General features: G+C 45.8%; 1 protein-coding gene across 3 annotated transcripts in view; it reads left to right on the top strand.

The window, feature by feature from the left end:
- Positions 1–14099, top strand: part of ITPKB (inositol-trisphosphate 3-kinase B) — a 163922-nt gene that overhangs the window by 135795 nt on the left and 14028 nt on the right. For all 3 annotated transcript variants that reach the window (XM_030195734.1, XM_030195732.1, XM_030195733.1), the window contains one exon: positions 10025–10126. In XM_030195734.1, the coding sequence (XP_030051594.1) occupies positions 10025–10126 (102 nt within the window). The remainder of the gene's footprint in view (positions 1–10024; positions 10127–14099) is intronic.

Below are 14099 nucleotides of genomic sequence, written 5' to 3'. Positions count from 1 at the left end.
CCTTACACACTGTATCTGCCGTCATGTGTTCAGTCAGTGGGACTGAAGGACATTTTCATGTATTTACATCTATAAATATGTGGAAGTGGAAACTGCAGTTCACTTTGCATAGAGTAATTTGTGTTAGTTTTTGAAGTGCACATGAATTTCTTTGCAGCGTGGTTCAACATAGCTCTTTGGGCTCTACGACTGTGAATTTTATGAGAGATCAAGGTTTAGCTGCTGACGGTTGAGGGTTTTCTTCTCTTTGGGATATTCCTTTCATGAAAAAATTCTCCCCTGATAATTCAGTGCTATTTAACCGATCAGAACAGCTGCTGACTGGTTAAATAGCGTTTATCCGGCTATCTGCCAATTTTTTAAAACTGGGTTTTGCGGCCAGTGTACCTGGTACATCTTTGGCCAGTTTAAAGATAACCGGCTAAGTCTGAATATTGACTTAGCCGGTTATCTTTAAACCACCCAAAAATAAACCAGATATTCATTGTCGGTCACCGGAAACAGCCTGGCTTTGAATATCCAGGCTTAGCACTGACCGCGGGAGTTAACCAGTCTGACTCCCGCACTCTGACTGTCAGCCCACCTGTCTTCATTTTAATGGAAAAGCTGAAGTTATCCCTTGCATGCCGATGTACTTCCCAACCAACTTTCAGCAGCCAAGAAGCGACAATCCGCTGGATGCTAATTATCCCCATACAGCTACGTTTCATTTAAAATCAAAGAATGAAATCAAGTATGATGATATAATCTAGCCACGTGGATGGGCATGTTCGATACAACGTCTAAATCAATCTACAAATCCAGTAGCGAACAGGGCCGTTTTCAAACCAACTTTTTGTTTTGAAAATAGCTATTTGCTAGACTTTGTTCTGCTCATGCACCTATCGTTTAGTAGAATGATTGAAATATGACGGCAGATAAAGGCCAAATGGCCCATCCAGTCTGCCCATCCTCCGTAACCACTAACTCTTCCTTTTTCTAAGGGATCCCACGTGCTTGGCCCATTCTTTCTTAAATTGACACAGTCCTCGTCTCCATGACCTCCAGCGGGAGGCCATTCCACGCTTCCACCACCCTTTCTGTGAACAAATACTTAGGGGCATTAATGTACAGGAAGTGAGCCTTTTTCAGATGAAGGGAAAACCCTGAAATGAGGGGGCATACGACAAAATTAAGAGGAAATAGGCTTAGGAGAAATCACATCGTTGGCAATATCTGGAAAAGCTAAGACACTCAGGTAAAGTAGTCAGGAAACCAAAGATGCAAAAGGAAGAAAAAATTGCTACATTACATTATATAAGGATTTATAACCCACATATACTCAATAGAGATAACACCAAGACATCTGGATAACAATTCAGGAATTACAGACCTGGTTCTAAAATACAGTCTCAGGGAAGGATATCCACGGGATGGATGAACACAAAAATCCCATGGGGTGCAGATACAGAAAAACAAAGTTCATAACTGTATACATATTTGTCCCCACGAATTTTAGAATTATATTTTTTTCAATAATTTTTTTTGAATTTATGTCACTAATATATTTTTTGTGTATTTATGTCATGATTATTTTATAAAACACTTTTTCTTTTAAATGATTTTTTAGACTCTTGAGGCAGGCCGGTGGCCGAAACACAGTACTCTGTCGAGTCTACAATAAAGTTTATTCCTCTTTATACCAGCATAGTCTTGACGTCCTGAAGTCATTGGTCCACTTCCCACTTTGTTTTTCTAAAATACAGTCACAATAGTGCGATAGTAAATAAAAGTTAACTAGACCTTATCAGAGTTTACTTTTATAAGATAGTTCAGAAATATAAAAGGACTTTAATGATTTCCTAATCATGGAGTATTCACAAGTCATTCTAATAGCAAAGGGAAGAGCAGCCTTATAAGATAACGAAGTCGTCATTAGCCTGTGAGATTTGATATTGCGTAAAGCAGTGGCGTTCCTAGGGCGGCTGACACCCGGGGCAGATCGCCGATGCGCCTCCCCCCCCCCCCCCGCAAAACGACCCCCCCGGGTGCATTTTTACCTGCTGGGGGGGGGGGGGGGGTGCCGCGCTCCTGTCGGCTTCCCTCGTTCCATGCTCCCTCTGCCCCAGAACAGGAAGTAACCTGTTCCGGGGCAGAGGGAGCACGGAACGAGCGGCGCCGACAGGCGCGTGGCACCCCCCCCAGCGGTGTGCACCCGGGGCGGACCGCACCCACCACCACCCCCTAGGAATGCCACTGGCGTAAAGTAGGAAAACTGAGAAGGAATTGGATTCCATGCCGCATTGAGCCTGCCATGAGTGGGAAAGTGCGGAGTACAAATGTAACAAAATAAATAAAATAATAAATTTCTAGTGTTATATGGAGAATCAGCCTTTAACAGGGGAAAAATTTCACCATGTACAAAGGTACCAAACCGTAAATAAATTTAAAGACCAGAGCACAAATTATTTAATTATTTATTTATTTTACAGTGCTTATATCCCACAATTTCCCACCTCTGGCAGGCTCAATGTGGCTTACAACATTTGAATAACAGATAGGGTACAATATTTGGAAAGGGGGCAAGTAGGGTAGAGAGGTAAAGATAAGTAGATGGGTCAGTCCTCAATAGTAGTGTCACTCCATACTGGTGGCTTCCTGAGATTAATGAGGGTGGACAGGATCTCTGAGGCGGGCTTGCTCAAATAAACATGTCTTAAGTGATTTCCTAAAAATCAGATGATCCTGAACTGTTTTCACTGACTTTGGTAGGGTATTCCGCAAGTGAGTGCTGACGTAGGTAAAGGTGGAAGCATACATGGTCTTATATTCCTTGAACACGCAGGGTAATGGTAAATTGCACTCTGGACTCTATAGGTAACCAACGTAAGTCAAGAAAGTACAGAGTAATAGACTTGAATCTAGGAAAAGAGTAAATCAACCCAACAGCTTTGAAGGTACTTTTAGCCTTTTCTTCGATGTTACAGAGTCACAATAAAAATAGAACTTCAACAAGTCATCGAAATCTAACGAAAAAAATGGGAGGACAAGACATTTTTTAGATGTGTGTGTGGAAATTTAGGCTTTTCCCCCTGTTTCCTAAAGCCACGCTAGCAGCTGCCGTGCGCTATTGCCGACGCAGCCCGTTCACTTTGAGTGGGCTGTGTCGGCGTTGCCACGCAGCAGCCGCTAGTGCAGCTTGGTAAACGGGGGGGAGGGGGGGTAATCCTAAATTAAGGCGTAATTTCTAAAATGCGCTTGGGCGAATTTCATTTTGGCAGCAAAGTTTTAGATGTGATACATGAATCTAGTCCTTAACGTCCATCCGGCTTCATCCACAGCCCTGTGATTCTCTCTTTACACTATTTTTGAGTGTGAACAGCTGCCGCTCCCTAATCACCAGGAACTGCATTATGTCACAAAGGTTTATTTCCAGCTCGGAAGGAAGGAAGGAAGGATACTCTGAACTTCAGAGCATGCCTGTGCCCTTGTTTCCTTCCTCCTTGCATACTTTCATTTGGGCTCTGACGTGCTCTGACAGGAATCCCCCCTCCCCCATTGCTTGCCCACTCACGTTCCTCGACGTGGAGAACAAAGAGCTAGTTACATAGGCAGCCATGACACCCTGACCCAGCCCTGCTGTATCCCGTATTATATTAAAATAAGCACATAAACGCCTGAATTCAAATGGTAGCAACTTGTCTGCAGATTTATTATATAACCGCACTCAAAATCGTCAGGGTAGCTGAGCCAACTTGAGACTGCAAAGAACTAACATAACACTTAATGCAGTCTGCTGTCATATAAGAGAAAGGGAAATGGAAAATACCGCAGAAAGGCAGTATATCAAGTCCCAACTACATTCAAAGTGGTTTCCATATATTCAGGTACTTATTTGTACCTGGGGCAATGGAGGGTAAAGTGACTTGCTCAGAGTCACAAGGAGCTGCAGTGGGAATTGAACCCAGTTCCCCAGAATCAGAGTCCGCTGCACTAACCATTAGCCTGCTCCTCCACTAGCAACATTCCATGTAGCATCTCAAATAGGGAAAGGGAACTGGGACTTGATATACCGCCTTTCTGAGGTTTTTGCAACTCCATTCAAAGTAGTTTACAAAGTATATTCAGGTACTTATTTTGTACCAGGGGCAATGGAGGGTTAAGTGACTTGCCCAGAGTCACAAGGAGCTGCAGTGGGAATTGAACCCAGTTCCCCAGGATCAAAGTCCACTGCACTAACCACTAGGCTACTCCTCCACTCTTTCCACCAATAAGAGCCAACCTCATCACTGATGTCACAATGGCTTCTTTGCCCGATACTTGGTTCACTTCTGATATTGTGATGTCATAAGGGAACTGGGACTTGATATACCGCCTTTCTGAGGTTTTTGCAACTACATTCAAAGCGGTTTACATATATTCAGGTACTTATTTTGTACCAGGGGCAATGGAGGGTTAAGTGACTTGCCCAGAGTCACAAGGAGCTGCAGTGGGAATTGAACCCAGTTCCCCAGAATCAGAGTCCGCTGCACTAACCACTAGGCTACTTCTCCACTATAAGAAAGACCGACGCATCTTCAGAGCACTTAGGGGTCTTTTTTACTACATGAATTAGTGTGTGTTAAACGCCCTGCAGACCAGAGGTATACAGTGGGCTTTGCAGCATTTGCGTACACCTTAGTGAAAGGACCCCCTAAATTACAGAACGCCCCCAGTACACAGCAAAGGCTGTTCAACTTGATCAACAACCCAGTCTCGGGTACTCTTTAGCCACAAAAGCTGCGACATCTGAAAATGAAACAACACGAGCAGGTGCGGGTGGGAAGGAGAGTTCGCCATTTGGTCCCAGCTGCCCAGCCCAGTATGCTTTCCCAGAACTTGCAAGGCTTGAAACCCACTGCCTAATAAACCGCAGTATGCTTGGCCTTTCTGGGAGAAGCGCCCCACTGAATAACGATGCCCCTAAGTATTGGTACACACAGGGCATTTTGCAGCCTTCTTTCCTAATCAGGGAGCTTGTTAGTACCACTGCTAAGAATCTTTCTAGAAGTTACACTGCAAAAGATGCAACCTCTGTTTGCACCTTTCCCAGGGATACCGTTTCAAAGGATGAAAAGAATCTGGTATTTGGGTATGGGAGTTTAATATCTATTTTTTAATATGGCCTGCTGTAGCCTAATGTTCTAGGTGGGTTCCAGTTATAACAAGGGTTCTCGACTCAGTCCTCTGGACAAACCTAGCCAGTCAGGTTTTCAAGTTACCCCCCCCCCCCCAATGAATATGCATGAGAGAGATTTGCATGCCCTACCTCTATTGTATGCAAATTTATCTCATGGATATTCATTGTGGATTTCTTGAAAACCTAACTGGCTAGATGTGTCCCAAGAACTGGGTTGAGAACCCCTGAATTAAAACATACATAAAATACCAAACACACAAACAATAAAAAAATTTACAGGGCAGATCTAGAAACAAAATATCTAACAAATCAGTCTGTGTACAGGGTGAGGCAACAAAAAAACTAACTCCCCCTAGAGTTGGTAAAGGCGGTTAGCTTAGCGGAGTTTAAAAAAGGTTTGGACGGCTTCCTAAAGGAATAGTCCATAGACTGTTATTGAATGGACTGGGGAAAATCCACTATTTCTGAGATAAGCAGTATAAAATGTTTTGTACTTTTTTGGGATATTGCCAGGTATTTATGGCCTGGATTGGCTACTGTTGGAAACAGGTTGCTGGGCTCGATGGACTTTTGGTCTTTCCCAGTATGGCAATACTTATGTACTTTTGCCATCTTCTCAGCAACTGTTTTGAATTTCAACGTGAACTTTTACAGCTATATTTGTCATTATCTACATTAATGTGCTAAGTGGAATGAAATTATCTTTAAACATGGTGAAGTTAGACCTTTTAGCGGGACCACCCAGCAATTTTCACATATTCAAAAACGTTTACACTGTAAGTGGCAGATTTTAAAAGCCGGCTTGCCTGAGAGAAACTAACGATTGCATGCACCATGTACCAGCTTACTGTTAATAACGTCAGTGACGTAAACTTTTGTCTGGGGAGCAATGTTGGAGACCCATCACAAGCTCCACCCAAAGCCGCAAACAATGGCCAAACTCAAGGAAGTGCTGCAGATGATCTGGGACAGCCTGCCATAGGGACCGTTCGACAAGGCTGTTAAGGACTTCCCAAAGCCGCTGAGGGTGGACACTGAGCATTCACTGTGACTGAAATTCTGACGTGGTTATTGTATCGTTTGATTGCACACGTTCAAATACTAAAAAAAACGATCACCGCTTCCTTCAATACTCGGCCTTCTAAAGACCAGAGACTAGTGCAGCCAGGTCGACCACCCATATAGGGTTAAAACTGCCAGAGAGGCGTTGAGCAGCATTCAGTCCACTTGGGGGGTCCAATGACAGCAAAAAAAAAAAATAATAATTTGTTGTTTTGGAAAGAGAGAGAGAGGAATGGAAGTGGTGAGACATAGGTTTGAATATTCGGATACATTCAGCAGCACAGTAAGTAAGTGCTGATAATGTTCAGGTAAAATTGGAGGAGATGGACGTCTCGTGTTGCCCATTCACTGGAGATTCCGATATGGATCTGACGGTGGCTTCAGGACATCTCCTGCATCTGTTGAGAGCTGTAGGTGTAGGGGCTTAATACATCCCCCCCGTGGGTCTGGGGGGAGCCTCCTGTGTGCAAGTTGGACACCCACAGTGTCGAGGGGCTGTGCAGAGCGAATTGCAATAGCCACATGGGACCAGTCAGAGGTGTACTTTGGGGGGAGGACACAGGGGGTAGACTGAGAGGGCCATTTATTTCCTCTCAGCTCCCCCCCCCCACCACACACACACAAACACACACTTAAATCGTACCTTTCCTGGCAAGAAAGCCTAAGCCCTGCCAATGAAAGAGGTCCACTGCCTGAGTCCCCACCCTTCGGAAGCTTGCACGAGGGTGCCAGCCTCGGTGGCTGAACCATTCCACCAGTTTTTGCACTGCTCAGGCAGCATGGGTGGGGACAGGCAGCTGGTGCTGCAGTTGTGAAAGGAGCTTGAACCCAAAGTGAAGGGGGGGGGGGAGTTCAGGCCCCCAAAGCCCCGCTTCCCCCATGGCTACAGGATGCCTCTTATTTTGTGGGGCACATGTTTGTTGAAGCTGAGGCAGGGGATGCCAGAGGCCAGTCACAAATAGGTTTTGTCTTCAGATTATGGGCTGGAGTGTAAATTTTAAGGGCCTTCGACATTAGCTTCAGAACTTAGTACAAGAACAGTACTGGGCAGACTTCTACGGTCTGTGCCCTGAGAATGGCAAGGACAAATCAAACTCAGGTATAAAGTATCACATACCATGTAAAATGAGTTTATCTTGTTGGGCAGACTGGATGGACCGTTCAGGTCTTTATCTGCCGTCATTTACTATGTTACTCTTTGAGGTTCTACATGGAATGTTGCTACTAACTGGGATTCCGGAATCTTGTAACTCTTTAGGATTCCAGAATCTTCAGAACTTTTAGTACAAGAAGAGTGCTGGGCAGACTTCTACGGTTTGTGCCCTGAGAATGGCAAGGACAAATCAAACTCAGGTATAAATATATAAAGATTATTTGACCTTTATTTTTCTGTATCCCAGTAGATAAACATGACACAACCACCCCATTTTAAAGATTTATATTGTGCTGCTTTTAGATGAAGTTTAGGTGTAAAATAAACATAAAATGTTCTAAGTGCATTAAGAACTGACAAAACGTGTGGGATAAAAAACAGCAGACAAGGAAGCTCCATATTTTTCGTTTGATTGATTTAGACCTGTCGTATCTTGATTTTTGAACATAGGTTGCTGACGCACTGAACAGGAACCTTTAAAGCGTTCTTCAAAAAGTCAGTCTGATTCTCTTCTCACTCCTGGTCCAGCAGTTAGTCACTTGCAAGCCCCCTGCTCTAACTTGAACCTGGAAGGCTGCGCAGACTGCGCATTGCGTTTATCCAGTTCGTGTCTCCACGAAGCACTTCAGCCTTGCTGACCTAAGGACTGAACCTGGCTCTGCACGTTCCTTGAATGGGAGTCTGGTTACGCCAGGAGGATACTGGAGTCCTGGGCTTTGTTGCAGGCTCACTCTGGTGGTTCATAGCAGGATGGTCATGTTGAAACCAAATAGACCAGAAGCAGTGGCTTAACCAGATGGATGGACATGATCCGTTTCCTGTTTGTCTCCCAACTAAAAATTTGAAATGGATTAGCTGATGAAGCCTGGTATCCAGTGGCGTAGCCAGAAGACAATTTTTGGGTGGGCCAGCAGGTTGGATGGGTGGGCACTACAACCCCCCCCCCCCCCACACACACACACACACACGCGCGCGCGTCTGTCCAGCACATTTAAAGTTATCAGCGCTGCCTCCACTCACCTTCTCCCACCGTGGCGCTGCCTCCTCTCCTGCACTTCATGGTCTCCGTCTCCCACCCCTGCGGCAGCGCTCTATTGGCGCTGCCTGCCTGACAGCTGACAGACGCGGCGCGACGACGTCCTGCTCCGGGACCTTCCCTCTGCCGCGTGCAATCCACCCTGTGTAAACAAGAAGTTGAATCAACGCAGCAGAGGGAAGGCCCCGGAGCAGGAGGACGTCGCGCCGCGTCTGTCAGCTGTCAGGCAGGCAGGCAGGCAGCGCTGATAGCAAATTGAAAGCGCTGCCGCGAGGGTGGGAGACAGAGACCGTGAAGTGCAGGAGAGGAGGCAGCGCTACGGCGGGGGTGGGAGAAGGTGAGGATGGGCCTGAGACAAAACTGGGTGGGCCTGGGCCCATCCAGGCCCACCCGTAGCTATGCCCCTGCTGGTATTGAATATTTATATTCTGCTTAACCAGAAATTAGCTCAAGGCGGATCTCAATAAGGGAAAGAACCAATGGGCTATACTGCCCCCCAATGGCGAAAGGAAGCAAGTGCTTCAGTAAAAAAATAGGCAGCTGCTTCCTTTTGCCATTGGGGGGCAGTACAGGCCCAGAAATACATCAAGCACAGTTTTAAAAATAGAAATCAGAACCATTACGTTAAGATATAATTCCCCTCGGACAACTGTGGCAGTGAGCAGTTCACATATTGACTGAGCATGCTCAGAGTGCTGGCGTGAACGGCTTGGGGGTGCTGCCACTGATTGCCGAGATTGTCTGAAGGGAATTATAGCAGGCTTCAGATGTCTTAAACTGATGGGGCTTGAAGATCCGTGACAAGGGGGCACCGCTGCTGGATGGGCCTGAAGCAAAATTGGACAGGAGGCCTGGGCCTGTGGCTAAGGCCCTGACCGGAAGTTTTTCTGTATATTGTGCTCTAAGGTTTCCACAGCACTTTACGCAGTCTCGCCTCCCTTCACCACCTGAACTGATGCGGAATGTGGCCTGATCCATCAGGGTGAGAAGTACTGGGTGATGCTCCTGTGGTAACAGTTCTGGGGTGGGAGTGAACTGGTGGCCACTAACCTAGTGCAGAAATGAGCAAGGGACAGAATCCATCGAACAGCCGTTCCCAAATCCTGCAGAGCACTCTGACGCAGTCACTCTCTGGCATTACTGAGTCACAGCTGTATCGAGGGCTTTAACCTTTTCCCATAAAGCAGAACCCTAAAAGTTCATGAATCAAGGAGGCCCCTATCAGATATAGGGGTCTGTTTACCAAGGCGTCTAGCGTTTTTAATGCGCCTTTAAAGTTAAGATGTGTTAAACGCTAACATGCCAATACATTCCTCTGGGCTGATTAGCGTTTCCTGCATGCCAACCATCAACATGTGTTAAAAACGCTAACACGCCTATAATATCCCTTAGTAAACCTACCCCTTAGTCTGTTGTGTTCTTAGTGTTTTTGCCTTTTAAGTTCCTGTTGTGTTTTTTTGTTAAACCAATCACACATTTTAATACAAGTGAATGATTTAAAAAGAAAAAATCTCCACCACCTCAAACAGAAAAAAACTGAGCTTATATTTTCTTGCTGTGAAGAGGTGGAAAAAGTGTTCATTTTGCTGTTTGGATTTCTTTCTTTGCCTTCTAGAAGGAGGACGGCACAGTTAACAGAGACTTTAAGAAGACAAAAACAAAGGAGCAGGTGACGGAAGCATTCAGGGAATTCATTAAAGGAAACCGGAACATTCTGGTGAGTTGTGAACAGGGTTGGTGTTAACTGTCGGTTAATCTAGGCAGTGGCCTAGGGCTGCAGCTGCAGTCGAAACAAAATAAGAGATCCGAACAGCCACTGAAAGTCAAGGGTCCATCGGGGCCTACTTTTCACCTGCAAGGAGGTCAAATAGGCCATTTATTCGGGGGGGGGGGAAGGCTTTTGGAAAGTGGCCTCATCATTTGGGGCTGTGTGTACATATTTATACACACAGGGGTCCTTTTTACTAAGCTGTGGGGAAAAGGGCCCTACACTAGCAGTGGGGGCTGTTTTTCCCACAGGCGGGGGCCGTTTTGTCCCCAGCCAGTAAAAGCCAAAAAATAAAAAATGGCCACTTGGTGAGAGAACTCTTATCGCATGGCCATGCAGCGGGGAGGTGATGATAAGGGCTCCTGCGCTAACCCAGCAGTAACCAGGTGGTGCATGGCAGGGGCGTAGCCAGACTTTGGCAGGAGGGGGGTCCAGAGCCTGAGGTGAGGGGGCACATTTTAGCCCCCCCCCCCCCCCACCAGCCAAGGTCCTCTTCTTCCTTCGTTCTGTTTCTGAGTCTAACGTCCTGCACGTTGTACGTGCAGGACGTCAGACTCACAGAGACAGAAGCCTGTGCGGCCGCATTGCTGATCTGCAAGGGCAAGCTTCTACATGGACTGTTGCTAGTGGAGGAGTAGCCTAGTGGTTAGTGCAGTGGACTTTGATTCTGGGGAACTGAGTTCAATTCCCACTGCAGCTCCTTGTGACTCTGGGCAAGTCACTTAACCCTCCTTTGCCCCTGGTACAAAATAAGTACCTGAATATATGTAAACCGCTTTGAATGTAGTTGCAAAAACCTCAGAAAGGCAGTATATCAAGTCCCATTTCCCTTCCCTAACAGAAATGGTCAAACAGACACCCTTGCAGAGCAGAGGGGCAGCCTAGTGGCCAGTGGACTGCACTGTAAACCAGGGCACACAGGGTACAACTCTTTTTGAGCCCTTTAGGAACAGGGAAATACCCACCGTGCTTGACCCTACACCACCTCAATAGCCTTCAGGTTTGCACATGTCATAAATATTTAAGTACAGTAGGTATATGTCTGTTTCTGGAGGGCTCACAATTTAATAGAAGAAAATGAGCTGACATGAGCTTTGAACCTGGGTTTCTTGGTTTACACTGACCACTAGGCCACTCTTCAGACCTGCTTCCTACTCTTTTCAGAATTCCCATAACACCTGAAGCTGTCACAAAGCCTGGTATCCCCTTTCCAATTCCTCTTTCAGGGGAGAGGCAGGGGAACAGCAACCACAGAGGGTTTAAGGAGGGGGGGTCACACCTTAAACCCTCCAGTGATCAGCTGCTCAATCGGAGCATCTTTTTGAACCCTGGATGTGATTGCAACAGGTCTAAATAAATAGATTTGGACATTTCTTCCCATTCAATTATTATTATTATTTGTAGCATTTGTATCCCACATTTTCCCACCAATTTGCAGGCTCAATGTGGCTTACCACTGTTGGATGTCCTAATATTGGGCCTTTCCTAGTCCTGCCCAAAACACACCCGTAACAGGCCTCCTTTCTCTTTGGACAAACTGTAGTCTAGGGCAGGGGCGTAGCTACATGGGGCCACAGGAACATGGGCGCCCACAGATTACGTCCTGGCCCCCTCTACATTTGACCGCCGCCGTTCGCCCGCCCTCCCCCCCACATCGCTGCATCATCAGGGACCTTGTTTGCTGACGGGGGTCCCTAATCCCCTCCAGCCGAACAGTCTTCTTCAGCGCCGGTCGACTCTGGCGCCTTTGTTGTGTGATCATGTGTTTCTGACGCCTTACGTCCTGCACCATGCATGTAGCCCCGTGCAGGATGTAAGGTGTCAGAAACAAATGATCACACAACAAAGGCGCCGGAGTTGACCAGCGCTGAAGAAGACTCTTCAGCTGGCGAGGATTGGGGACTCCCGCCAGCAAACAAGATACCTGATGCGGTGGCGGGGCAGAGGGTGGGCGGCGGTGGCAGGGGGGGGCGGTTGCAGTGGCGAAGGAGGGGTCCAAAGTGGCGGGAGGGGGGTCGGTGGCGGGGGGAGGCGGCTAAACAGTGCCACCCCCACCTTGGGCTCTGGCTCCCCCTCCTGCCGAGGTCTGGCTACGCCCGTGGTCTAGGGCGTCCGAATTCTGCCTTTCCAAAATTGAAATTTAGATGTTTTTGAAAGATGGACTTTTTAAAAATGTTTTTGCCATTTTGTGGCATCTCTGTGCTTTGAAAATGAGCCCCATAGGTGCAAGTTGTATAAATGGCACCAGATTTACGCCTGCTGAAACCTGGTGGAAATGCTAAGAACGCGTGTAGATTTTTGGAATGCCCGTGGCCACACCCCCTTTTCAGTTACACGTCAGTAGTTAGGGTCATGTCTTATAGAATAGAGTGCAGCCAGATGTGCATGCAAATATTAATGAGTGCAATTAACATCACTGATTGGTTCTTACTACCCTGTTATTGATGGTTAAGGGCTCGTTCAGTTCATTTGCACCTACGTCGTACATAGAATTTGGGGGATTCTGTACTCTTGTAGAGTCGGGTGTTGTATAACCTATGCATGTACTTGCTAACTCCGCCCATTCTCTGCCCGAACTCCGCCCCTCTACAGCCCATTGACAATGTGTCCACCATGTCATTGGAACATACGTTGATGCTAGTTTGGTATTTTTATAAGACGTCATTTACATATGTGTTGTGTTCACAAACGTGTGAGACTGACTCTATAAAATTAGGCTCGGTTTGGGCCCTAAAGTGACTGACCAGGTTTGCAAAATTTTACCAGGGCGTACATTTTAGGAGGTATGCAGGGAACTGTCAGAGATGGGATACAGTGGCAAAACTATTTTTGCAATCCAGTTACTGAAAGCGGATACACTGGACAGTGCTCTGGAAAATTTTGCAAATTGTGAAAAAAGTGATCTACAAAACTGTCCACTCTGCAGACTTCACTTACCAAATGGTGGAACTCCTGACCACCCCAAAAAAGAAATATACAGGAATATACTAGATTCCGCAAAATCTTCAAATCGTTTCTATTCAAACAAACCCTCACAAACAACGACCATATCTCAAACAATTAATTATTACCTGAATTGGTTATTACTCTGTTTACCATTAACGTTCTCTTTGCTTCATGTACAATTTCTCATTCATAATAGATTTTCTAAATGTTAAACTTCCCAGTACGTTTGTGATACTGTATTGTAAAATTGGATTCTTACAACAAATTACTTTCTTATGCATTACTCTTTGTTATGTATCCTATACTGTGTATTGTAAGTCACGTTGAACTCAGACTTGTTTGGGATAATGTGGGATATAAATGTCACAAATAAATAAATAAACCAGCGATAATTGGGAAACAAAGATCCATCCTAACTACCATAACAAAATTTACACCAGAATTACACAAATCATAACTCTTTATTCCTGATTGTTTAAGCTAATTTGTCATGATTGAAATTTAATCCAATACCTTTTATTACTTATTATGAAAATGAACTTTCTTTATCTGACTACTTAATCCACTCTGTTACCTCCATTTTACTATTTCCGGAATTGGTGATCACCATTATGGAACAATGTAAGCCACATTGAACCTGCAAATAGGTGGGAAAATGTGGGCTACAAATGCTATAAATAAACACTGCAAGGTTAGCGCAGGAGCCCTTACCACCATCTCAGTGGGTGGTGGAAATGGCTCCCCCTGCCCCCCCCCCCCAATGGCCGCGTGGTGACTGTTCCACTTACCGCACGGCCAGTTCTTTTCCTCAAAAAAGAGAGCCTTTTACCCATATCAAAAACACGCTAGCGCAGTCCCCCTTCAGTGACGTTTCTCTGAAAAGAATTCAGCTTTTAGTCAAGACACTGACAGATAAATGTTCCTGGATAGATCCAGTGGCTTCTGTATTTTGTAAGAGAGGATCAGACACGGTATT

This window comes from Microcaecilia unicolor, chromosome 3 (assembly GCF_901765095.1).
Source record: "Microcaecilia unicolor chromosome 3, aMicUni1.1, whole genome shotgun sequence".
Classification (NCBI taxonomy): domain Eukaryota; kingdom Metazoa; phylum Chordata; class Amphibia; order Gymnophiona; family Siphonopidae; genus Microcaecilia; species Microcaecilia unicolor.
The sequence above is the reverse complement of the archived record's forward strand: the minus strand, read 5'-3'. Positions and strand labels throughout refer to the sequence as shown.